Source organism: Neophocaena asiaeorientalis, unplaced genomic scaffold (assembly GCF_003031525.2).
Source record: "Neophocaena asiaeorientalis asiaeorientalis breed wild unplaced genomic scaffold, Neophocaena_asiaeorientalis_V1.1 scaffold102, whole genome shotgun sequence".
In the NCBI taxonomy this organism is placed as follows: Eukaryota; Metazoa; Chordata; class Mammalia; order Artiodactyla; family Phocoenidae; genus Neophocaena; species Neophocaena asiaeorientalis.
In genome coordinates, this window is record NW_020175078.1 from 1,167,116 (window position 1) to 1,193,997 (window position 26,882).

Genomic DNA, 26,882 nt, shown 5'->3' on the forward strand with positions numbered 1-26,882 from the left:
GTTTACAAATGATTGCAGATGGCAAGAAAGAAGCCACAGTTGATCTTAGCCGAGTATCAGATGACTGAAAGAGAGCTCCCAGGATATATACCTGGCTGTGCCGGTTGTCAGCAAGGTACTTCTAGAAGTTCAGGGAGTTGTGCAGGCATGAACGTCAGCCCAGTAGGTAGGATGAGGAAGCGTTGCAGTCCGTTGAGTTCTAACAGAGAGCTCGTAGCCTTCCCAATCCCCTTCTATCCTCGTTGTTAACTGCTGCTTCCACAACCTTGAAGGCAGCATGTTATGTTTTACAAAGTGCAAAACTGGTGGTATATACTTTTCATGGTTCATTTAAAGTGAGGCTGTCTTTTAAAAAGGGAGATATACGGATCATGAACTCCAGAGAGAGTCTGGGCTGAAGGTGGAGGCCTGTGAATTAGCTTATAGGTATTAGATGAAGACACAGGTATGAGGACCCCTTGAAAGTAACACCCTATAAATTAATCCTTTTAATAATTCCTCCTAACTTTTTCAAATATTATTTTTAATATTTTTATTTAGGTTTCATTGTTCTTTTTTATGTCGAATCACTATAATCTTTTTTTTTTAATTTTATTGGAGTATAGTGGATTTACAATGTTATGTTAGCTTCAGGTGTACAGCACAGTGATTCAGTTATATATACACATATATTCATTCTTTTTCAGAAGCTTTTCTCATATAAGTTATCACAGAATACTGAGTAGAGTTCCCTGTCCTCTACAGTAGAGGTTTCATTATTCTTCTATCCAGTTATCACTACTTATTATTCAGTTCCATTCTCCCAACTTGTAACTCCTTACTCTCCATCTCCACTGTTTTTCTTACTTAACTCCTTTACCAACTACGTTTTATTTAAGATTTAAAGCATTTTCCAGTGTGTCCTAAGAGTAAGGCCTAAAGAAATAAAAAGTTGTGAAAAGTCCAGGATGTTCTGTCAGATTTATGTATTCAGTTTTTACTGGGCACTTACTGTGAATCAAGCACCGTGAAGAACACTGGAAACATAAAGGTGAGCAAGATATGGTAGCTGCCACCAAGGAGTTTACAAGAGGAAGAGTCAACTAAAACATAACTAATAATAATAACAAACAATATGACAAGTGCAGTGATCTAAACTTTCACAGTTTCCTCTGGGAGCCACATGGAGTCCCTTGATCCTAAATCTGAACCAGCAATTAAGTCACCATCAAGTATCCCTCTACAGTTGACCCTAGAACAGCACAGGGGTTAAGAGTTGCCCACCCCCTGCACAGTCAAAAATCTGGGTACATTCAGCCCTCCATATCCACAGTTCTGCATCCACAGATTCAACCAACCACAGATCATGTAGTAGTGTAATGCATAATTAGTGAAAAAAATCTGCATATAGGTGGACCATGCAGTTCAGACCTATGTTGTTCAAGGGTCCACTGTATTCGGTTCTATGGAGAAGACAAGAAAGAAAGAGGTATAATTGAATCATGAAAATAAGACATTCACACATAGATATAATTATTAAAATCAAATGGCAGTGTATCAGAGTTCTTCAAAGGTACAGAACCAGTAGGATAGATGATAGATAGATAGATAGATAGACAGATGATAGATAGATAGATAAATAGACATAGATGATAGATAGACAGAGAGAGAGAGAGAGAGAGAGAGAGATAATAGATAATCTAAAGAGCTGTATTTCAAAATATTGGTTCTTGCAATTATGGGGGCTGGCGATTCTGACACCATAGGGCAGACCCCAGAAACTCTTGGGCAAAAGTCGATGCTGCAATCTTGAGGCAGAATGTCTTCTTCCTCAGGGAAGAAGTTTTGCTTTTAAGACATTTCAACTGATTGGATAAGGCCCACTCACAACATCAAGAATAATCTACTTAGAGTCAAACTGTTTGCTCTGGAGAAAACACCAAAGGGTGTGACTGAACAACTTTTGCTGAAGATATTGGGTGTATGACACATGGATCCAATCAACTATCTCAGCATAAACAAGAAGCAGAGACACACTTATCCAGAAAAGATGCTTGGAGGGTACTCTTATTGATGGCTTGGACCCCAGTGAACTACACAGGAAACTGACAAGGTTTTAAGAATTTTATGCCATCAGAAACGTTGCCAGGGACTTCCCTGGCGGTCCAGTGACTAGGACTCTGCACTTCCACTGAAGGGGGCATGGGTTGGATCCCACGTGCCATGCGGGGCAGTCAAAAAAAAAAAAGAAAAAAACTTTTCCAGCCTGGACTGAGAGGCACAGAGACGGGACAAAATAAAGAAAGAATGACTCTGAGGGCAGAGCCATGGATGCAAAGACCAGGGCTGACAATACCTCCTTGGGCTACGACTGAGGGGCTGTTACCGCAGCTCACCCAGAGGACAGTGAGCTTGCTTCTTTCCAGAAAGATCCATGATCCCAAATGATGGAACAGTAAAATGTCCTTCAAGATCTAGGGAGGAGGTCTAGGGGAAACTGACCCAGATTAGAATTTAGATTTTACTCTTAGTAATAGCAAGATTTTTTTCTTCTAGACCATTTGAATTATTATGTGACTGAATACAATGTATTTTCCTTAAAAATAATTAAAGTAATATATAAGATACATATTATTTATATTACATTTGGAGAAAATATAAATAAATATTAAAATATTAGTAATTGTAAAGACCAATTTTCTTCAGTTTTCTTAGTTTCATTTTCTACAGTAAACTTCATTTTGTACTTAGAAAAAAGTTTTATTTATAAGGCAAATGTTATATTATTATTTATATTACATTATTCAAGCTTTTTTGTGTGTCAGGTCCATTACAGTATTAGTGTGGAAAGAGCAGTGACGTGATACAAAAGACTTGATTTCTAGACTTACTGCTACTTCTCAATACTTAGACCTTGGGCAAGTCTCTGAAGTTCTCTCAGGCTACAGAAACTCTGTAATTCTCAGTATAAATGTCAGGAGTGATTAATGCAAAAATAATTTTGACACAGTTATCAGTTTCATATACACAAGCAATATGCATTGAGTTTTTTTTTTATTAAATAGATGTTTTTTAGTGTGGAAACTGACACTGATCTTACAAAACATACTTATATTGGACCATCATAAAGCAGCATTTTTATGGAGGATCCTGTAAAAATCCCCAATAGACTATGAATATTTACATTTAAGTGAAATATCATCTGTGTATCTAAAACCATTTGAAAAATTATTTTAAATTACTGAATGTAATGTTTGGTGAAAGATGTAATCAATAAATGCTGACATTTTTAACTGAAAAAAGAAAAATCAACTTATTGGCAAAGTTAACCACATCTACAAAATACCTTCACAGCAGCACCTGGTATTTGCACCTTGTGTTTGCATACTGAGTACTAGAGCCTAGCCTAGTTGGCAATTAAAACTAACCCTCACAGGCAGTATGTGCTAATTGCTGGATTACTGGTAACTGAAGATTGAAATATCAAATGGATTTGATGGTAGAGTACAAAGCCATACACAGTACACCTCTCCTAACCCCTGTCTCCTGCCCTGTCCACCCACCAACCTGCCATGTTTCCTCATCCTGCATTGAAACTCTGCCTAAACTGGCGTAAAAAAATACAATATCTGCCATTTCCACTTCTCCTTTCACTGCTCTTCCCTCTGTTGCAAACTTTCCTTTTTAAATGCCAGCATTTAGGGGTCAAGACACAGATGCCTGTTGTCTTTCCCAGGCCATTATATTTCAGAAGTATTTATGTGTTCCTGTCATGCAAAGCTCTTCTCTCTCATTGAAAACTTGGATGGGGCTTCTAAGGATGGGGGGTGAAAAGAGACAGTGCCACTTACCATGCTGAGTCACTTATTCCTTAACAGTGAAAGGACTGTTTCTATTAGATGATCAAAAGAATACCTTCCGTGACTCTGCAAAACTTGGGTTAAATGAGATTGCACTCTGACCCTGTTTTACTTTGGAAGCATAGCCATAGCCTAACATTTAGCAGCCCTCTACCACAAGGCATCTTAAAATTTACTTCTAGTCTGTTCATAATTTGTTAAAGAGGCCCTTTTATGCAGCTTGCGAATACAAAATGAAATCTGTTTTCTTTCACACCATCTCTTTTCTTTTTTATTGAAATATAGTTGATTTACAATGTTGTGTTAGTTTCAGGTATACAGCAAACTGATTCAGTTTTATAGCTATCTATCTATCTATATATATTCTTCTTCAGATCCTTTTCCCTTATAAGTTATTACAAAATGTTGAGTACAGTTCCCTGTGCTATGCAGTAGATCCTTGTTGGTTATCTATTTTATATATAGTAGTGTGTGTCTGTTAATCCCAGACTCCTAATTTATCCCTCCCCCCCAACCTTTAGTAACCATAAGTTTGTTTTCTGTCTGTGGTTCTATTTCTCTTCTGTATATAAGTTCATTTGTATAATTTTTTTTAGATTCCACATAAAAGTGATATCATATGATATTTGTCTTTCTCTGTCTAGCTTACTTCACTTAGTATCACACCATTTCTTTTAAATGTTTACAGAAATTATGGTATGTGCATGCACACATGCGTTTATACACGTGATATTTCTGTGTGTCAGAATGTGGGCTTGTGTGTGTGTGTGTGTGTGTGTGTAAGATTTTTTGCAGACGTTGTGTCATCGATTTTCCAGATTACTGTCATCAAGATAAAATAAGAATTGCCATATTTAACCTTAGCAATAAAACTATGCCAAGCCTTGCAATCTAGCTTTCTGGCTCTTACTACTAAGATTTCTGTCTTCACATTTATGTTTCCTGTTAGTTCCTATATCAATTTAGAAAAAAGTAAAGGGTAGCTATTAAAAGATATCTGGAAGGTAAAATGAATTTGCTACCCTCAGCAGAAAGGACGTCCATTGTTTAGCTTTCTTCTCCTAAGCAATCATTTGTTTTTCAACTTGCAAGATGAATTTTGAAACAATGCCACATTATGCCACAAAATATTAATAGGTACAATTAATACATTGATATATGTTTGATTCTGTCATTCTTCATTCCCTTTATGCCATTCTTCTTTTAATCTGCTGTGGCAGTTCTGTAATGGGGCACCAGAAATATGACTTCAAGGCAAGCCATACTACTAATCATCAATATAGTGTTGCCGGTTGTCCAGCAGATGCGTGTTCTCTTGTCAGCAGGGATGATACTCTGCAAAATTTCGACCCAGAGAAAATGCTTTCCAAAATTCGTTTACAAGCAAAAAATTTAATGGGGTGCTAATTTCGATCATAAGAGGGTTTTTCCCTTTTCTTCCTGCTGAGCAGGTCGTTGTTTCATTTTAACTGAAGGATACGGGACAGAATTGTTAGAGCAATCCAGTTATATAAGCTATATATATATGCAACATAAATGATGCCTGAGACCACGTTTCATTATTGGTTCTATAATTGTTCAGCTATAGTGGGATCTGCAGGCCACCTCTATGTTGTATAGCAGTGGTCACTTTGGGGGTCCTTGGCTTGAATTAATACTACCCCAGTGAAATAATTAATGTATTCTATCAGCAACAGTACTATAAACAAATCTATTAAACCAGTTATTCTTCCAAACTGGCACTTAGCAATGATTGTCACTGTGAAAAAACATTAATAAATGCTTCCAGGATATCCAGTGGGGGCAAGCCAGCTGCCTTTAAAAATATTTGTACAGATCTGTATCAATTTATCTCTAGTAGCATATGCCAGTCCTGTTATCATGGAAAAGCCAATCCTCCCAGCTTGGTATAAATTCACAAGTTTGGAGCACTCAGCTCATTCTGCCTGATCCTGGAAAGTCATAATTATTTTTCCTTGATGGACTACATATTTTTGATGTACTATAAAATAGTTAAGGATACGGCCTTCCTTGTTAATGGAAGGTGATCTATTCAATCTATGCATGGTGCATTATTTCTAATATTGCAAGCATTTCACAGAAAATCAGTATGGGCTATAAATATTTTATATTCAGTGTAAACAACAAAAACTGAAAACATCCACTTGAGGTATAGATGCTATGATTATGGGGAAAAATTCAGTTGTTTTGTTTTATCTTTTATTCATATATTTATTTTCTTTAACATCTTTATTGGAGTATAATTGTGTTACATTGTGTTAGTTTCTGCTGTATAACAAAGTGAATCAGCTATACGTATAAATACACCCCCATTACCCTCCCTCTTGCGTCTCCTTCCCACCCTCCCTATCCCAGCCCTCTAGGAGGTCACAAAGCACCCAGCTAATCTCCCTGTGCTATGTGGCTGCTTCCCACTAGCTATCTATTTTACGTTTGGTAGTGTATGTATGTCCATGCCACTCTCTCACTTCATCCCAGCTTACCCTTTCCCCTCCCTGTGTCCTCAAGTCCATTCTCTACATCAGCATCTTTATTCCTGTCCTGCCCTTAGGTTCTTCAAAACCATTTTTTTTTTTTAGATTCCAAATATATGTGTTAGCATACAGTATTTCTTTTTCTCTTTCTGACTTACTTCACTCTGTATGACAAACTCTACATCCATCCACCTCACTACAAATAACTCACTTTCATTTCATTATATGGCTGAGTAATATTCCATTGTATACATGTGCCACATCTTTATCCATTCATCTGTCGATGGACACTTAGGTTGCATCCATATCCTGGCTATTGTAAATAGTGCTGCAGTGAACATTGTGGTACATGACTCTTTTTGAATTATGGTTTTCTCAGGGCATATGCCCAGTAGTGGGATTGCTGGGTCATATGGTAGTTCTATTTTTCCTTTTTAAAGGAACCTCCATAGTGGCTGTATCAATTTACATTCCCACCAACTGTTCAAGAGGGTTCCCTTTTCTGCACACCCTCTCCAGCACTGATTGTTTGTACATTCTGTAGTGATGGCCATTCTGACCTGTGTGAGGTGATACATCACTGTACTTTTGATTTGCATTTCTCTAATGATTAGTGATGTTGAGCATCCTTTCATGTGTTTGTTGGCAATCTGTATATATTCTTTGGAGAGATTTCTATTAAGGTCTTCTGCCCATTTTTAGATTGGATTGTTTGTTTTTTTGATATTGAGCTGCATGAGCTGCTTGTATATTTGGAACATTAATCATTTGTCAGTTGCTTCATTTGCAAATATTTTCTCCCATTCTGAGGGTTGTCTTTTCATCCTGTTTATGGTTTCCTTTGCTGTGCAAAAGCTTTTAAGTTTCATTAGATCCTATTTGTTTATTTTTGTTTCTATTTCCATTTCTCTAGGAGGTGGGTCCAAAAGGATATTGCTGTGATTTACATCATAGAGTGTTCTGCCTATGTTTTCCTCTAAGAGTTTGATAGTGTCTGGCCTTACATTTAGGACTTTAATCCATTTTGAGTTTATTTTTTGTGTATGGTGTTAGGGAGTGTTCTAATTTCATTCTTTTACATGTAACTGTCCAGTTTTCCCAGCACCACTTATTAAAGAGGCGGTCTTTTCTCCATTGTATATTCTTGCCTCCTTTATCAAAGATAAGGTGACCATATGTGTGTGGGATTATCTCTGGGCTTTCTATCTTGTTCCATTGATCTATATTTCTGTTTTTGCGCCAGTACCATATTGTCTTGCTTACTGTAGCTTTGTAGTATAGTCTGAAGTAAGGGAGTCCAATTTCTCCAGCTCCGCTTTGTTCCCTCAAGACTGCTTTGGCTATTCGGGGTGTTTTGTGTCTCCATACACATTTTAATATTTTTTGTTCTAGTTCTGTAAAAAATGCTATTGGTAATTTGACAGGGATTGCATTGAATCTGTAGATTGCTTTGGGTAGTATACTCATTTTCACAATATTGATTCTTCCAATCCAAGAACATGGTATATATCTCCATCTGTTGGTATCATCTTTAATTTCTTTCATCAGTGTCTTATAGTTTTCTGCATACAGGTCTTTTGTCTCTCTAGGTAGGTGTATTAATAGGTATTTTATTCTTTTGGCTGCAATGGTAAATGGAACTGTTTCCTTAATTTCTCTCTCAGATTTTTCATCATTAGTGTATAGGAATGCAAGAGATTTCTCTGCATTAATTTTGTATACTGCAACTTTACTGAATTCATTGATTAGCTCTAGTAGTTTTCTGGTGGCATCGTTAGGATTCTCTATGTATAGTATAATGTCATCTGCAAACAGTGACAGTTTTACTTCCTCTTTTCCAATTTGTATCCCTTTAATTTCTTTTTCTTCTCTGATTGCCATGGCTAGGACTTCCAAAACTATGTTGAATAATAGTGGTGAGAGTGGACATCCTTGTCTTGTTCCTGATCTTAGAGGAATGCTTTCAGTTTTTCACCATTGAGAATGACGTTTGCTGTGGGCTTGTTGTACATGGCCTTTATTATGTTCAGGTAGGTTCCCTCTATGCCCACTTTCTGGAGAGTTTTTATCATAAATGTGTGTTGAATTTTGTCAAAAGCTTTTTCTGCATCTATTGAGATGATCATACAGTTTTTATTCTTCAATTTGTTAATATGGTGTATCACATTGATTGATTTGCGTATATTGAAGAATCCTTGCATTCCTGGGATAAATCCCACTTGATCATGGCGTCTGATCCTTTTAATGTGTTGTTGGATTCTGTTTGCTAGTATTTTGTTGAGGATTTTTTCATCTATATTCGTCAGTGATATTGCTCTGTAATTTTCTTTTTTGGTAGTATCTTTGTCTGGTTTTGGTATCGGGGTGATGGTGGCCTCATAGAATGAGTTTGGGAGTGTTCCTTCCTCTGCAATTTTTTGGAAGAGTTTGAGAAGGATGGGTGTTAGCTCTTCTCTAAATGTTTGATAGAATTCACCTGTGAAGCCATCTGGTCCTGGACTTTTGTTTGTTGGAAGATTTTTAATCACAGTTTCAATTTCATTACTTGTGATTTGTCTGTTCATGTTTTCTGTTTCTTCCTGGTTCAGTCTTGGAAGGTTATACCTTTCTAAGAATTTGTCCATTTCTTCCAGGTTGCCCATTTTATTGGCACAGAGTTGCTTGTAGTAGTCTCCTAGGATGCTTTGTCTTTCTGCGGTGTCTGTTGTAAATTCTCCTTTTTCATTTTTAATTTTATTGATTTGAGTTCCCTTCTTCTTTTTCTTGATGAGTCTGGCTAATGGTTTATCAATTTTGTTTAGCTTCTCAAAGAACCAGCTTTTAGTTTAATTGATCTTTGCTATTGTTTACTTTGTATCTATTTCATTTATTTCTACTCTGATCTTTATTTCTTTCCTTCTGCCGACTTTGGGTTTTGTTTGTTCTTCATTCTCTACTTCCCTTAGGTGTTAGGTTGAATTATTTATTTGAGATTTTTCTTGTTTCTTGAGGTAGGCTTGTATAGCTATAAACTTCCCTCTTAGAAGTGCTTTTCCTACATCCCATAGGTTTTGGATCGTTGTGTTTTCATTGTCTTTTTTCTCTAGGTATTTTTTGATTTCTTCTTTGATTTCTTCAGTGATCTCTTGGTTATTTAGTAACGTATTGTTTAGTCTCCATTTGTTTGTGTTGTTTACATTTTTTTCCCTGTAATTCATTTCTAATCTCACAGTGTTGTGTTCAGAAAAGATGCTTGATATGATTTCAGTTTTCTTAAATTTACTTAGGCTTGATTTGTGACCTAAGATGTGATCTATCCTGGAGAATGTTCCATGAGCACTTTAGAAGAAAGTGTAATCTGCTGTTTTTGGATGGAATGTCTTATGAATATCAATTAAATCTATCTGGTCTATTGTGTCATTTAAAGCTTCTGTTTCCTTATTTATTTTCATTTTGGATGATCTGTCCATTGGTGTAAATGAGGTGTTAAAGTCCCCCACTATTATTGTGTTACTGTCGATTTCCTCTTTTAGATCTGTTAGAAGCTGCCTTATGTATTGAGATGCTCCTATGTTGGGTGCATACATATTTATAATTGTTATATCTTCTTCTTGGATCAATCCCTTGATCATTATGTAGTGTCCTTCCTTGTCTCTTGTAACATTATTTATTTTAAAGTGTATTTATTTCTGATATGAGTATTACTACTCCAGCTTTCTTGTGATTTCCATTTGCATGGAATATCTTTTTCCATCCCCTCACTTTCAGTCTGTATGTGTCCCTAGGTCTGAAATGGGTCTCTTGTTGACAGCATATACATGGGTCTTGTTTTTATGTCCATTCAGCAAGCCTGGTTCTTTTGGTTGGAGCATTTAATCCATTCGTGTTTAAGGTAATTATCAATATGTATGTTCCTGTTACCATTTTCTTAATTGTTTGGGGTTTCTTTTTGTAGTTCCTTTTCTTCTCTTGTGTTTCCCACTTAGAGAAGTTCCTTTAGCATTTGTTGTAGAGCTAGTTTGGTGGTGCTGAATTCTCTTAGCTTTTGCTTGTCTGTAAAGCTTTTGATATCTCCATTGAATCTGAATGAGATTCTTGCCAGGTAGAGTAATCTTGGTTGTAGGTTCTTCCCTTTCATCACTTTATCATGCCACTCCCTTCTGGCTTGTAGAGCTTCTGCTGAGAAATCAGCTGTTAACCTTATGGATTAACAGCTGGGAGTTCCCTTGTATGTTATTTGCAATTTTTCCCTTGCTGCTTTCAGTAATTTTTCTTTGTCTTTAATTTGTCCCAAGTTTATTACTATGTGTCTCGGCATGTTTCTCCTTGGGTTTATACTGTATAGGACTCTCTGCACTTCCTGGACTTGGGTGGCTATTTCCTTTCCCATGTTAAGGAAGTTTTCGACTATAATCTCTTCCAATGTTTTTCTCAGGTCCTTTCTCTCTCTCTTCTCCTTCTGGGACCCCTATAATGCAAATGTTGTTGCATTTAATGTTGTCCCAGAGGTCTCTTAGGCTGTCTTCATTTCTTTTCATTCTTTTTTCTTTATTCTGTTCCACAGCAGTGAATTCCACCTTTCTGTCTTCCAGGTCACTTATCCGTTCTTCTGCATCAGTTATTCTGCTATTGATTCCTTCTAGTGTAGTTTTCATTTCAGTTATTGTATTGTTCATCTCTGTTGTATTGTTCTTTAATTCTTCTAGGTCTCTGTTAAACAATTCTTGCATCTTCTCAAACTTTGCCTCCATTCTTTTTCCAAGGTCCTGGATCATCTTCACTATCATTATTCTGAATTCTTTTTCTGGAAGGTTGCCTATCTCAACTTCATTTAGTTGTTTTTCTGGGATTTTATCTTGTTTCTTCATCTGGTATATAGCCCTCTGCCTTTTCATCTTGTCTATGTTTCTGTGAATGTGGTTTTTGTTCCACAGGCTGCAGGATTGTAGTTGTTCTTTCTTCTACTGTCTGTCCTCTGTCCTCAATTCTTTTCATTCTTTTTTCTTTATTCTGCTCTGTGGTAGTTATTTCCACTATTTTATCTTCCAGCTCACTTATCCATTCTTCTGCCTCAGTTATTCTGCTATTAATTCCTTCTAGAGAAGTTTTAATTTCATTGATTGTGTTGTTCATCATTGGTTGTTTGCTCTATAGTTCTTCTGTTTCCTTGTTAAAAGTTTCTTGTATTTTCTCCATTGTATTTCCAAGATTTTGGATCATCTTTACTATCATTACTCTGAATTCTTTTTCAGGTAGACTGCCTATTTCCTCTTCATTTGTTAAGTCTGGTGGGTTTTTACCTTGCTCCTTCATCTGCTGTGTGTTTCTCTGTCTTCCCATTTTGCTTAACTTACTGTGTTTGGGGTCTCCTTTTCACAGGCTGCAGGTTCACAGTTCCCGTTGTTTTTGGTGTCTGCCCCCAGTTGGTAAGGTTGGTTCAGTGGGTTGTCTAGGCTTCCTAGTGGAGGGGACTGGTGCCTGTGTTCTGCTGGATGAGGCTGGATCTTGTCCTTCTGGTGGGCAGGACCAAGTCCAGTGGTGTGTTTTGATGTGTCTGTGAACTTATTATGATTTTATGCAGCCTGTCTGATAATCGGTGCGTTTGTGTTCCTGTCTTGCTAGTTGTTTGGCATAGCTTGCCCAACACTGGAGCTTGCTGGTCATTGGGTAGAGCTGGGTCTTAACGTTGAGACAGAGATCTCTGGGAGATCTCTGGCTGATTGATATTACGTGGGGCCACAAGGTCTCTGGTGTTCCAGTGTCCTGAACTCTGCTCTCCCACCTCAGAGGCTCAGGCCTGACACCTGGCTGGAGCACCAAGACCCTGTCAGCAACATGGCTTAGAAGAAAAGGGAGGGAAAAAAAAGAGAGGGAAAAAAATTGTTTTTAATTAAATAAAATAAAGTTATTAAAATAAAAAGTTAAAAAATATATTATTAAAATAAAAAATGAAAGTAATAAAAAAAAAGAGAGCAACCAAACCAATAAACAAATCCACCAATGACAAGTACTAAAATCTAAACGAAGACAAACATATAAATCAGAAACTAGTCAGTCATATACAGCAAACCCCAAATCTATAGTTGGTCCCAAAGTCCACTGCCTCAATTCTGGGATGAGTCATTGTCTATTCAGGTATTCCAGAGATGCAGGGTACATCACATTGATTGTGGAGATTTAATCTGCTGCTCCTGAGGCTTCCAGATTCCAGATTCCCTTTCTCTTCATTGTTCCCACAGCTCCTGGGGTTCAGCTTTGGATTTGGCCCCGCCTCTCCATGTAGGTCGTCCTCTGCCATCTGTTCTTTGCCCAGACAGGAGGGGGTTAAAGGAGTGGCTGTTTAGGGGGCTCTGGCTCACTCAGACCGGGGGGGAGGGAGGGGTATGGATGCGGGGCGAGCCTGCGGCAGTAGAGGCCAGCATAATATTACAACAGCCTGAGGCGCGCCATGTGTTCTCCCCCCAGATGTTGTCCCTGGATCCCTGGCAGTGGCGGCTGCACAGGCTCCCGGGAGGGGAGGTGTGGGGAGTGAGCTGTGCTTGCACACAGGCTTCTTGGTGGCTGCAGCAGCAGCCTTAGCGTCTCATGCCTGTCTCTTTGGTCTGCACTGATATCCGCAGCTCACGCCTGTCTCTGAAGCTCATTTAGGCGGTGGTCTGAATCCCCTCTCCTTGTGCACCCTGAAACAATGGTCTCTTGCCTCTTAGGCAGTTCCAGACTTTTTCCCAGACTCCCTCCCAGCTAGCCGTGGTGCACTAGCCCCTTCAGACTGTGTTCACGCCGCCAACCCAAGTCCTCTCCCTGGGATCTTAGCTCAGAAGCCCGAGCCTCAGCTCCCAACCCCCACCCACCCCGGCAGGTGAGCAGACAAGCCTCTCGGGCTGGTGAGTGCCGGTCGGCACCGGTCTTCTGTGCAGGAATCTCTCCACTTTGCCCTCCGCACCCCTGTTGCTGTGCTCTCCTCCGCGGCTCCGAAGCTTCCCCCCTCCGCCACCTGCTGTCTCCGCCCAAGAAGGGGCTTCCTAGGGTGTGTAAACCTTTCCTCCTTCACACCTCCCTCCCACTGGTACAGGTCCCGTCCCTATTCTTTTGTCTCTGTTTTTTCTTTTGCCCTACCCAGGTACGTGGGGACTTTCTTGCGTTTTGGGAGGTCTGAGGTCTTCTGCTAACGTTCAGTAGGTGTTCTGTAGGAGTTGTTGCACGTGTAGATGTATTTCTGATGTAATTGTGATGAGAAAGGTGATCTCCATGTCTTACTCCTCCATCATCTTGAAAGTCCTCTCTACCTTTCATTTAGAGCATTCATCAGTTCTTGTGAAAATCATAGACATTAGTCAGATTTGTTGCCTGTTAGCATATCTTCACACACCTATAAGCATAAAGACAAACATACATTATTTCAAAATATTGTTATTTACCCAGAACATACTTGGTTCATTATCAAGAAGCATTAATATATATTGTAATAATCATATAGGGTAATAGAAAAGTGTTACACCACAGTTATGGCAAAGGTCTGACTGTCCTAGAACCCAAAAAATAACTATTGTTACTTAGGAGGTTTAAGGGTGAAACACAAAGCCTGCTAAGGTTGCCACCCCCAAGCACAAGACCTCCAAGTAAGGAATTTAGCACTGACTGAAACTTGGAGCCTATTTATTGTTAAAAGAAATGGACATGTACTTTAAATTATAAGATAAATAAGGTCTGAGCATCTAACGTATAACATGGTGACTGTAATTGATAATACTGTATTGTATAATTGAAATTTACTAAGAACCCTATCTTAAGGATTCTCACCAAAAAAAAGAAAAGAAAAAAGGTAGCTATGTGAAGGGATGGATGTGTTACTTAAATTACTTGATGGTAGGAATCCTCTCACAATGTAAGCATATATGAAATCATCGTGTTCTACAGTTTAAATATATTACTATTTCATTTGTCAATTATACCTCAATAAAGTTGGAAAAGAAAATAAAAAATGAGTGTTTCACTAGGAAAAATATAACTGTTGTCTTACATTGTTATTACACTCTCATTAATAATTATAAACAGGGCTTCCCTGGTGGTGCAGTGGTTGAGAGTCTGCCTGCCGATGCAGGGGACACGGGTTCGTGCTCCAGTCCGGGAAGATCCCACATGCCGTGGAGCGGCTGGGCCCATGAGCCATGGCCGCTGAGCCTGCGCGTCTGGAACCTGTGCTCTGCAATGGGAGAGGCCACAACAGTGAGAGGCCCGCGTACCGCAAAAAAAATAATAATTATAAACAAATCAATATACGATTTGGAACAAGATGAAAAGAAATATAAATACCAAGATTGATTCATTTTCTTGTCACTGATCCATTCATTTTCAACAATCAACTAGTATATCTTGGGTTTCATTTCTCTATAAAGAATAAAGATATTAATTTCTCAATTCTGTTCACCCCCTGCCCGTTGCCTCCTTTTATTAGGACTAGTGCTCCCTGCCTGATATATCTCTCTGTTCATAGATAGATGATAGATAGATAGATATAGACATATATACATATATTTCCAGGCCCTTATGACAACTATTCATCAGTGGGATGTTATTTATGATTATATATGTAATGTTCCTTTTCCCTAATCTTCTGCAAATCGCATGAAGACAGGCACTGCATCTGCCCTGTTTAGCAGTGTGTTCCCAGTGCCCAGAGCACAGGTGCTGAACCTGGAAGGCATTTGATAGATACATGTTGAATCAGTGATTTAAAATGAATGCATTCAAAAGGTACATGCACCCCAATGTTCATTGCAGGACTATTTATAATGGCCAAGACATTGCAACAACCTAAATGTCCATCAACAGATGAATGGATAAAGAAGATGTGGTACATATATACAATGGAATACTACTCAGGCATAAAAAATGAAATAATGCCATTTGCAGCAACATAGATGGGCCTAGATACTTGAGGGATCTGAGTGAATGACACGTCCTAGTTGAAAAGCTAAATTAAACCCCCTACCATTTGAGTTTCTGTGTTTTGGAACTATGCTTAATGCGTCTATGCATCTACAAAGTAAATTTCTACTACTTAAAAGTAATAGGTGATTTCTTTAAATGTGACAGGTTTTTCTATTTACCTGTTTCCTGATTTCTCCCTAGCTCTTCAGTTATTCTCATTACGGAGAAGTGAAGTCAGACAGAGAAAGACAAATATCGTATGATATCGCTTACATGTGGAATCTAAAATATGACACAAATGAACTTATTTACAACACAGACTCACAAACATAGAAAACAAACTTATGGTTACCAAAGAGGAACAGGGAGAGGGATAAATTAAGAGCTTGGGGTTAACAGATACACACTACTATATGTAAAATAGATAAACAACAAGGTCTTACTGTATAGTACAGGGAACCATATTTAATATCTTGTAATAAACCTAAAATGGAAAAGAATCTGAAAAATAATATGTATATATATGTATATATGTGTATGTATATATATATATATATATAACTGAATCACTTTGCTGTATACCTGAAACTAACACAGTATTACAAATCAACTATAATTTAATTTTTTAAAAAATGAAAATAGGGCTTCCCTGGTGGCACAGTGGTTGAGGGTCCACCTGCCGATGCAGGGGACACGGGTTCGTGCCCCGGTCCGGGAAGATCCCACATGCCGCGGAGCGGCTGGGCCCGTGAGCCATGGCCGCTGAGCCTGTGCGTCCGGAGCCTGTGCTCCGCAGCGGGAGAGGCCACAACAGTGAGAGGCCCGTGTACCGCAAAAAAAAAGAAAAAGAAAGAAAATAAATGAACACATGCATTTGTGACCAAGGTTCCCGGCCTCCGCACTTCTTCCCTGGACTACAGAACTCACCTCCTTACAGGTGTTCCTGCCCCAGGACCCCCCTCACTCTAGCTCACTTCCTACCTCAGAGCCTCCTTCGTCTCCTTGAAGTGCAACTCCAACCTTTCATTTTCACCATTTAGGGCAGGCTCAGGAGGGCACATGGCTTGCACAAGGTGATGGGACCTAAGTGACAGTACCAATGTTCCATCCCAGGGCTCCTGACTCCAACTCCTTCCAGGAAATCAAAGCATTACTGTTTCCATTGCTTGCTTTTTCCTGCTTTGGTTTTTACCTGTTCTGATTGGGTTCATCGCCCCTGCTTCTTTCATTCATTCCTTCACTCTTAGAACAATCTTTTACTTACGGAAGTTCAGCCACTGGAGGATGTGCCAACAGATTCTTTTCTGCAATGCACAGACTTGATTGGGACGCTCACTTTTTCTCTCCGTCCAATAATTTGCAAGTGCCATGTGGGAGTACCGTAGCACTCATAGGATGGCAGGCAAAGATAAAAATCAGTGGAGCCATAAACTTACTCCTGCAAAAATAAAGTAGGAATATTTCTAAACCGTTTGAGGTTTCCCACTCCCTTAAACAAGGTGTGTTAAGTTCATCCAGTCTCTTGAGCTGTATTTCGAAGCAGTGAGCTTGAAGAGCTATGCTTCAACTACTTAGGAAATTGAAGCATCTCCTTCAACTTCCTGGTGCTGTGTACGTGAAGAGTCGATAGGGGCTAAATAAACATGTCAATTAGAATTGCTAAACCCCAGACTGGACAGCAAGGCTGGTCTTGATATTTCATCCACAGGTGTTTCTTCAAATAATAAATAAAAAATAATACCTGTTAGGACAGAGCTACTTGAACTGATAATGACATGCTATACATTGAATGGAATTTGAACCCCAGAAGCTCACATTTTAAATGCCCTCATTTCCTTTCTATTACTCATGGGTGTAGACAAATCTCCTCCCCCTCTTCTTCCCCTGCCCCCCACAGTTTAGGACCCATCCCCACATGCAGCGACAGGGAAGAAGCAAAGCTATCACAATGAGGGACATATAGAAGATGGTTATCCCATAATTACGGCAGAGGTCTGACTGTCTCAGATGCCAAGGGAAAGCAAGTAGTGGTCATGGTCCTGCAGCACCCAGCTTACTATGAATGTAGAACTCTGCTTTGGGAGGCTCTCTTTCCTTAGCTCCATTCCCCTTGGTAAACAGACCTGCAAAGAAAGCCCCACATAAATGTTGATACTGACTCATTGGATGTATAGAGTCAAGTACGATGGAGCTCCAAAACTGAGAAAAGGGACATTTGAATCTAATATGTTAAGCAAGTAATTCCAACTCCATGTGAGATATTTATAGACTAAGCTCTTCTTTATTGAACTATCAGTTAACAAAATGGGCCCCATTTTTAAGAAATAAATACTAAATAAAATAGCAATAATAATAACTGATGATGACAGACATACTTATAGCACATAAGAGCGCCAGAATAATTTATGAATAGTGTAGGATTTCCTAAACAACTCTGACGTTATTTGAGATAATTCAGTGATGTGGTAAAGGGTTATAAATTGAAATGCTTGAGAGTTCCTGACATTGAAAAAAAATCAATCCTAAACCAAGTGCCACTGAATTAAATGTAAATTAAACTAAGCTTATAATAACAAAAATGTACAAGCCTTGTGAAAATTCTGAAAGCAAAACTTAAAAAAAAAATCTTCCCTACCTAAGCCAGAGATTAACATCAACAGTGATTAAGTCACGCTGCTAGCATGTACCCTTGAGATGAAGTAATGAAAACGGCACCTTACTTCTGTATTCTTCCTCCCCAAGGCCCAGTCTAATCATGAGAAAAACATCAGACAAACTCTAATTGAAAGGCATTCTACAAAATGCCTAACCAGTGCTCTCTGCAACATTCAAGGTCATCAAAAACAAGGAACGACCAAGAAATGGTCACAGCCAAGACAAGCCTAAAAATTCATGATGACCAAATGTCATGTGGGACCCTAGATGGCATCCTGGAGCAGATAAAGGACATTAAGGAAAAACTAAGGAAATCTGAATAAAGTATGGACTTTAGTTAATAATAAGGTATAAGCATTGGTTCATTAGTTGTGACAAGTGTAATATGTAAGATGTTAACAATATAGGAAACTGGGTACAGGGTATTTGGTAACTCTTTGTACCACACAACTTTTCTGTAAACTAAAACTATTCTAAAATAAAATGTTTATTGAAAAATACATAACAAATACGGTTGAAAAAAAAGATCTTCTGGTATAGTATTTGCAAAGGGAGATGCTTTTTAGTTTATAAATTATTTCCATAATTCGTGACAGTTCTCACATCTGCTACTATAAAATTCATTGTACCCTCTCTGCCTCTTGGGAAAAAATGCATTTAATTATCAGTGAAATTCAACTCCAGCCTGTTATGATGAATGATTTGAACTTGTCAGCTCCTTTTCCCCCCTAAAAACAAAAGAACTGAAATGAAATACCGTCTTCTGCCTCTATTTCCTTCCTTCCACCTGCTTCATTTAATTGATGAGGGTTTGAGGTTTTATTAATCTTTTTGAGCTCCTCTCTAAGATGCAGAAAAAGCTAATATGATATCATTGTATCTAGCTAATGTGTGTGCTTTGTGAAATTGATACACCCTGCCAAGACATAAATTACTTAAGCTTTGATAAATGTGTTGAAATCAGGGAATGTTCAAACAGATAAAACACAGCAATTCCTCTTTTTCTCCCTTTTTTAAACTCCATTTTGTGCATGCCGTTAAATGTTTTTGCATTATTATTGTAATATGGTGGGACAAAAGATAGCAGTGATACTGATATTAGCATAGGAAGCCCCAGCAAGTACAAAAGTAATGGGGGATACAGCCTTGTGTTTTGCAGATAACATCTAACAACCTTGCCTTGGACAGAGTGGTTTGCCAACAGGCTCAGAACCACCTACGGTCCTCTCCCAGCAGGCTATATCACCGAAATTGTCTATATAGGAATGAGGGCACCTGCCAGACACATTGTACTTTCAGATCCTTTGCTGACTCATTTCGTACGTTGGAATAAAAGATCCACAAACACATTTTGTTGGCAAAAACAGCTCACCTGTCCCTGTGATATGGATATGACTCAGATGTCAGCGAGACTGGAAACACGAAGCAGCATTTGACTGATGCTCTGGGGTTGAGAAAGTCAATTTCTACTCGTTAATGTATCATATGGCACTGAACAAGTTGCTTGATTAACCACTAATCAGTTTCCTGGAGACCGGAGAATCCATAAAATCCTTTGAAAACAATTCTTGGATAGGAGGCATGGGACTACACTTTGGACCACGTAAGAGCCAGCAGTCACTGAATGCCTTTTGCAAGAGATTGGGCTCAGTAATTTCTAGCCATTCTTTTTCTTTTTGGGGGGCTGTGTCAGGTCTTAGTTGCAGCACGTGGGATCTTTGTTGAGGCCTGCAGAATCTTTCCTTACAGCACGGGCTCTTGTAGTTTGCGGCACGCAGGCTCTCTCATTGAGGCATGCAAGCTCAGTAGTTGTGGCACAAGGGCTTAGTTAGTTGCCCCGCATCATGTGGGATCCTAGTTCCCCAACCTGCATCCCCTGCAGCAGAAGGCAGATTCTTTACCACTGGACCGCCAGGGAAGTCTCCATCCATTCTTTTATTTAGTCCTTACAATCAACCGGCAAAGGACATAAAGGTGAGAAAATTGGGGCTCACATCAAATACTTCAAGCTAAGGGGGTGATGAGGTCATCAGGCACCAAACCCTATGCTTTTTCCACCATGCTGCTTTCATATTGGGAGTCTGTGGATGAGTGCAGGCAGGGTTGTGGTTGATCCAAACCCCAGTCATCCCCGGTTAGGTCTTTTGAGGTGAAGCATGAGCCCTGGGGACTTTGGTCTCACAACTGTCTTTGTAGACCTGTTTAGGAGAGGGTGCCCTCTCAGCCGTGATGCATGCCTTTAAGAAAATATTCCAGAGAGAAGGCTGAACAAGTTACACCAAAGGGAGAGGAAGTTGGGAGAGGAGGTACAATTGTTGGCTTTTTAAGACAACTAGAAATATATTTACCCTTTTAATTATACTCTTCTACCAATACATCATCATCCAAAGGTTTTTTTAAAATTTGGGTTTAGATTTAGAAATCAGTACTTGTAAGAACCGTCCATGCATTTTAGAGTAAAAAACAGATGAAGTTATACACAGCTTTTCTCACCTTGTTTAATGTTATCAAAGCAAGTGACAAATGTGATGGTCTAGGGCAAAGCAAAAAAACTAAAAGATACATCCATCTACTTTTTTTGTCTAAGGAACTGTCAGTGACTGTTTTTCACTGGAACAGAGAACAATTATAGATCTGTGCTTAATAGTTAAATTTGATTATTTTTATATAAGCCAACCTTAAAATCAAGGGCTCCTCGAGCAGGTTTGAACCTGAAGAGTATTGTGTTAGAATATATTTTTTAGGAATCAAATTTCATTTTAAATTCTCATCTGGAGAATCTTTCCTGAAGAATTGAAAAGCCTTTCTAAAAGCAAATAATCATATCTAATGTATCCTTTTGATAAGCTTAGGTTTTTTTTTTTACACTCATATTTCTTTAGGATGAGTCACATATGTTTGGGTCAAGTTGCTACACCATGTTACTACAAAGAAAATCTTCAGTTTTTTTAAAAGTCAATAAATGACTTTCTGAGTAATTATTATTGACTAATCTCAGAACCATCACATCAGAAGTCCAAGAGATAAAAGAAGGATCTCATAATGTCTATCTCATAAGGGGGCCCATCATGTATTCTAAAATACGCTAATACCAGTTAACTTGAGACTCTACATGGTTGAAGACTTCTTGTTGAACAATGGGTTCAATGTTGGTAGGTTTTCAATAACAGAAAAGGAAGGAGAAAAATAAGGCAAAGGACTAAATCAAGAAAAATGATCCAGGCAGAAAAAACTCAGGAAAATGTGTAATGTAAAACAAACATTTTTTAAAAAAAGAGCATGTTTCTCCTGGTAGTGAAGAGTGTTGTCATACTTGTAAGTGAAAAAAATTTTTTGAACGGAAAATGGATCTTAATTCTGCTAATAAAGTATTCATCAGGAGCATGGTGTGTAAAAGTAAGAATTAAGATTTGGGGGTGTTTTTTGAAAAAGCAAGCGAAAGGAAATTTACCCTATGAAAGAGAGAATGAAAGGCAGGAGCGAGGGAAGAAGTGAGGAAGTTGTACAAATAGGGGAGTTGAGATCAGGAAGTAAAGAGAAGCTTGAGTACCAGTGATTCTCAGGAACGGTAGTTGTGACTGTCAGCAATGACCAAGGCACATCTCGTGAAATACTGGAAACAGGCAAAACAATAGGTAATAGACAGCAAGAGTCATAATCAGAGAGAAGAGAAATTGGACCTTGATCAGCAAGGGGTTTCTTATCTGCCCATGTGTCCTTGAATGTCTCCCTGGAGAGAGAACAGGACAAGTCACTTGGACCAGGTTGCATCAGTTCCCAGGAAACTCAAGTCATATCTGGAGCCTGTACTGACCTTCATGAGCTGTATGACCAGTTGATCTGAATGAGGTTTTGTGCACATTATAATTAAGAGTGTTCAAAGACAGAAAGCTAGTTACAGTATCAGAAATACCCAGAGTATTTTGAGCCAGAAATCCTGAGCAATGATACCTCTTTTCCTGGTGAATATGCCAGCCCTTTAACGCCAGGAGAGAGAAAGAAGCATCAACTCAGGATGTGTAAGCCCCTAAGAAGAGGTAGTACGGATTTAGGTTTCCAAAACAGTAAGAACATGCAGCATGCAGTCTGACAAACCTCTGTAATTTAAGTAAAGAGAAAAGAATTTCTAAAAATACCAGACCTGAGTGGGGGAAAGCCTTCGGGAAATTAATCAAAGGGACCAAAACATTATTATATGCTCCCTCCCCACCAAAGCAAAAAAAGGAAAAATCTACACATATATTTAAGTCCTTGGACTCCTCCTCTAAAGTGTTTGGGTACAAGCTATAGATGAAAACACTTCTCACAAAACTCTATTAAAACGTTTATGAATATATAAAATGTAACCTCATATTATTAAACTCTACCATGTAGTCAGGTGCAATATTAATAATTCAAGCTTTTTTTTTTTCAAAATTGTATTGAAAGCAATAATTTTTGTAACAACCTGAGACTGGTTTTACCAGGTGCTTTGCCAAGTTTGAAATGGTTGGGGAAACTACATAAACACAGCCCCACTTCTTTCTCATCCTTTTCATCTTGCTGACACTTTTCCAGAGAATCATTACCAGAGTGCTTTGTGCCATTCGAGATAAGAGGCTCTCTGTGTTTCCACTAGAAACCTCTATTTTCCAGACTTTATAACTCATCCGTAAATATTCATGCCAGGCAACAGATTCATATATTATGATTCTGTCCCTCAAAATTCATATTGACTTAGCTAAGTGATTTTTAGAAATCATGAGGACTCTTACACTACAAAAAGAATAAGAAAAATCAAATGCAAATAAAGTGCTATGTTTCAGTGGGTATGATTTGAGTCAAAATACTGTGGAATCCATAAAACACATGCACATGACTCTTTCCTGGCAATCCTATCTTTCAGGGTATTATTCAGTTGTAACAAAATTTAATTTATCAACTATAGGTCTATTAATTAATTCAAAATGTACATTTCCAATTTATTTCTGTTTCTATAAAGGCAGCTAAATTTGAAATTATATTTTTTCAACTAAAACTTTTGTAGAACTTCCTATTCACACTACTTTTCGTTACAGAATTTGAAGTCAAATTATATCAGAAGTTATGAAATTATATGACATAAGCTTTGAATACAATAATACCCTTAGTACCTGCAAAAATATTTTAAGAGTCTTATCAATATCTTATATTCAGGTGGTTTCTAGCTCCATGGTAGAAACCTCAGCATTCTAGAGTTGTTTTCTACCTGAAAAAAAAAGATCTTACAAATTTAATGTTTTTATGAAATAAGAGACCAAAATATACTATTTCCCCCAGTCTGGGAAGATAGAACTGTAAAGATTAGGGAACAGAGACTAAAACCACATCAACCCATTAAAATGAAATACAATCAACCCTTGATATCCATGGGGGATCGGTTTCAGGATCCCCTTGGATACCAAAATCCAGGGATGTTTAAGTCGCTTACATAAAATAGTTTAGTATTTGCATGTAACCTATGTACATCCTCCTGTGTATTTTAAATCATCTCTAGATTACTTATAATACCTAATACAATGTAAATACTTGCCAGAGTATGACAAATTCAAGTTTTGCTTTTTGGAAATCTCTGGTTGGGGGCGGGAGTATTGGAGGGGGTTTTCATTTGTTTTTAACTTAATTCAGTGTTGGTCGAATCCACTGGATTCAGAACCTGCAGATACAAAGAGCCAACTGTACTCTCTTCTTGATCTCATCGTTTCCGTTTTCGTACTCATGGATTTACATTGCTTGAATTAAATGGTCATCTTGTTACACTGTGGAGCCCAGCTGTGTGTGTGAAATGCTATCTAGCAGGAACTGAAATAAATTACAAGAATTAACCTGGTGGGGCTTCCCTAGTGGCGCAGTGGTTGAGAGTACGCCTGCCGATGCAGGGGACACGGGTTCCCACACATGTGGGAAGATCCCACATGCCACGGAGCGGCTAGGCCCGTGAGCCATGGGCGCTGAGCCTGCGCATCCGGAGCCTGTGCTCCACAATGGGAGAGGCCACAACAGTGAGATGCCCACGTACCGCAAAAAAAAAAAAAAAAAGAAGAGGCACTCAAAGCCTAACCTAAAGTGTGTTTCTCTTTCTTCTTTTCGAACAGCTATTTTGTGACAGTAAAAAGGTGGTGCATGCCACAGAAGGGCTGGATTGGGAAGACAAAGATGCTGCCGGGACACTGGTGGGAAACGTGGTACACTCAAGGATCATCAATCCTCTGCGTCTGTTTGTTAAACAGTCTCCAGTCCCCAAGCCCGGACACTTGGCGTATGCGGACAGCTTGGAGAACTTTTGGGATTGGCTGGCCAATATCACGGAGGTTCAGGAGCCCTTGGCAAGAACTAAACGGAGGCCAATAGTGAAAACGGGAAAATTTAAGAAAATGTTTGGATGGGGCGACTTCCATTCCAACATTAAAACTGTTAAGCTCAACCTCCTTATCACGGGGAAGATCGTTGACCATGGAAATGGAACCTTCAGTGTTTATTTCCGACATAATTCCACAGGCCTGGGCAATGTTTCAGTGAGTTTGGTACCCCCCTCCAAAGTGGTGGAATTTGAAGTTTCCCCACAGTCTACCTTGGAGACCAAGGAATCCAAATCTTTCAATTGTCGCATTGAGTATGAAAAAACAGATCGGGCGAAGAAGACTGCCCTGTGCAACTTCGACCCGTCCAAGATCTGCTACCAGGAGCAGACTCAGAGCCACGTTTCCTGGTTGTGTTCCAAGCCCTTCAAGGTCATTTGCATCTACATTGCCTTTTACAGTGTTGATTATAAACTTGTGCAAAAGGTCTGTCCTGACTACAATTACCATAGTGAGACTCCATACTTATCTTCTGGCTGAATCTTTCTACAGCCAATAGAAAGGAAGGACAAATATATATTCAATTAGAATGACCAAGAACCAAGCCCAGCTCTTCGTGGTAAGGGATCCCTTTTGTTTCTGGCAGTGAACCTTCATTCCCTATAAGGTTTTCAAACTTAAAAAGAAACATCTTTAAATGTGAATTGTGTTTGTTTCGATCATAAGTACCTGAATCTAAAGAGTAAAACTGTGTATGAAGCCATCGCTCTCACATAGGATGGCTAAGTCCTCCAGGTATTGTTGTTTCTCTAAGAGTCGATGGTAGCAACATGTAACAGGAAAGAACCGAATTATGCATGTGATAAACATTGCTCTTGAAGTGAGCCTGCCTTTGAAGTATGTTTTGGAAGATTACCTTAAAAATAGCAGATGCAGTAAAGCAACTGAAAAGATTGTATTGGGTAGATGAATCGCATTTCTGACACTGAATTCTTTTTTTTATTGCTGTCTTTTCTCCCACATCTGTGCTGTCACTGATATGAGACATGAAGGGGTAAAATTTGTTTCAAAACTCATGTGTGCAGTTACAGTGCCACAGTGATTGAGTGGAGTGGGATTTAAACACTTAGCCCTGGTTTGGTCACCAGCCTCAGGATTCTCATGCAGGTAGTAACATTAGTGTATTAAGAAAGCAAATCTGGATATATTGTAAGTCAGTTCAACAATAATGACGATCAGGACGTTTTTAGATTGTTTTGTCAAATTCAGTACTGTGAGGTGGTCAAAGATATCATAAATCTGTATTCACCCTTTAACCTCATTCTATTCATTTGGTAGTATGGTTTTTATATACAGGTGTAGAACAACTCTTGAATTGAGAGAAAGTGATTGTTTCCTAGGCTAGAATGGGAAAGAAATTGGAATTGGAAGGAGGAAATCCTGGGATGATATATTCATTATTTCTAGCCTCTTAGATTAAGTCCTCCTTGCATTTAATTATTTACATGAGGGATCAAATTGTGGAAATAAAGAGTATATTTAAACATTGCTAATTATTATTAAGTGTTAATAACCAAGATGCATGATTCACCAGTCTTTTGAGATGACTTCCTAATAATGTTGCTTCACAACCCTGTCCTCCTCATCTTCTCTGAGGGGGTCGACGGTCATCCTGTGTCATAGAACTGGATGGTCTTTGAATTAGCACAGAAAGACAGTCTGGCTGACCAGTACAAAGGTTTCTAGAACCTGTAAGACTCATGGAATGGTTACTCTTTTTTACGATAGACGTTAACTTGTTTCCCCCTTCTTACCTGAAAAATATCAGTTAAAGTAAAACATTAAATTGAGGACTAAAGGAAGACCAGTCCTAACCAACAAAAATGCTCTTACTACATTGTTCAAAAAGCCAGCAGCACTCATCTCTATTTTGCATCTCCATTCCTTTCCTTTTCTTGGTGATATCCGCACAGTGTTTGGTTTTTGTCTTTTGTAAAAATTGTACTAGACTTAGTGTGTGGTAGTACAGGCTTGAAATTTTTGCTCTGAGTTCATTGGGCGCTTTTGTAATTTTGTGGTTGGTGTGAAATATTTTGAGACCTCTTTTTATTTTCACGTAGAAACAAGATTAAAATACTATTTATTGTAAAATATGTGGGAACCATCTATGTATATAAACTTAGAATTTTCTGTGTACAGAGAAAGTATGTGTACACATTTCTATGTAAATAAAAAGAATTTGCTAAATCTGTCACATGGCTTCAGGGTTGTTGTTTTTTAAGACTGTTCTTGTTTCTTTTCCTCACAGTGGTTTAATGTGTGTGCTCGTGCGTGTGTGTGTGTGTGTGTGTGTGTGTGTGTGTGTGTGTGTGTGTTTTATCAACTGAGCATTAAGATTTTCCATATGTTCATATTAAACAGAACAGCTAGGCTATGGAGATTTTAAAGTAGAGTAAAAGAATAACTCATATAAACCACTTGACACATAGCTTGGCATCTAGTAAGAATTCTGTAAGTGTGAGCTGCCATTATGATTGTTATAATTATTATTACAAATGAAATGTGATTTGAAACTATCTGATGTTCAAAAGTTGAGTGGTATAAACATGATATGCATGCAAAGAAAAAAAAGCTAAATCAGTCTACACGATTCTTAGATTTTAGCA

At 38.5% G+C, this 26,882-nt stretch overlaps 1 protein-coding gene across 1 annotated transcript in view; it reads left to right on the forward strand.

The window, feature by feature from the left end:
* NXPH2 (neurexophilin 2) overlaps nt 1–25,268 on the forward strand; it is a 109,431-nt gene extending 84,163 nt beyond the window's left edge. The window contains exon 2 of the mRNA XM_024764122.1: nt 24,013–25,268. Coding sequence (XP_024619890.1) covers nt 24,013–24,756 — 744 coding nt within the window. The 3' untranslated portion in view covers nt 24,757–25,268. The remainder of the gene's footprint in view (nt 1–24,012) is intronic.
* The last annotated feature ends 1,614 nt before the right edge of the window (nt 25,269–26,882 follow it).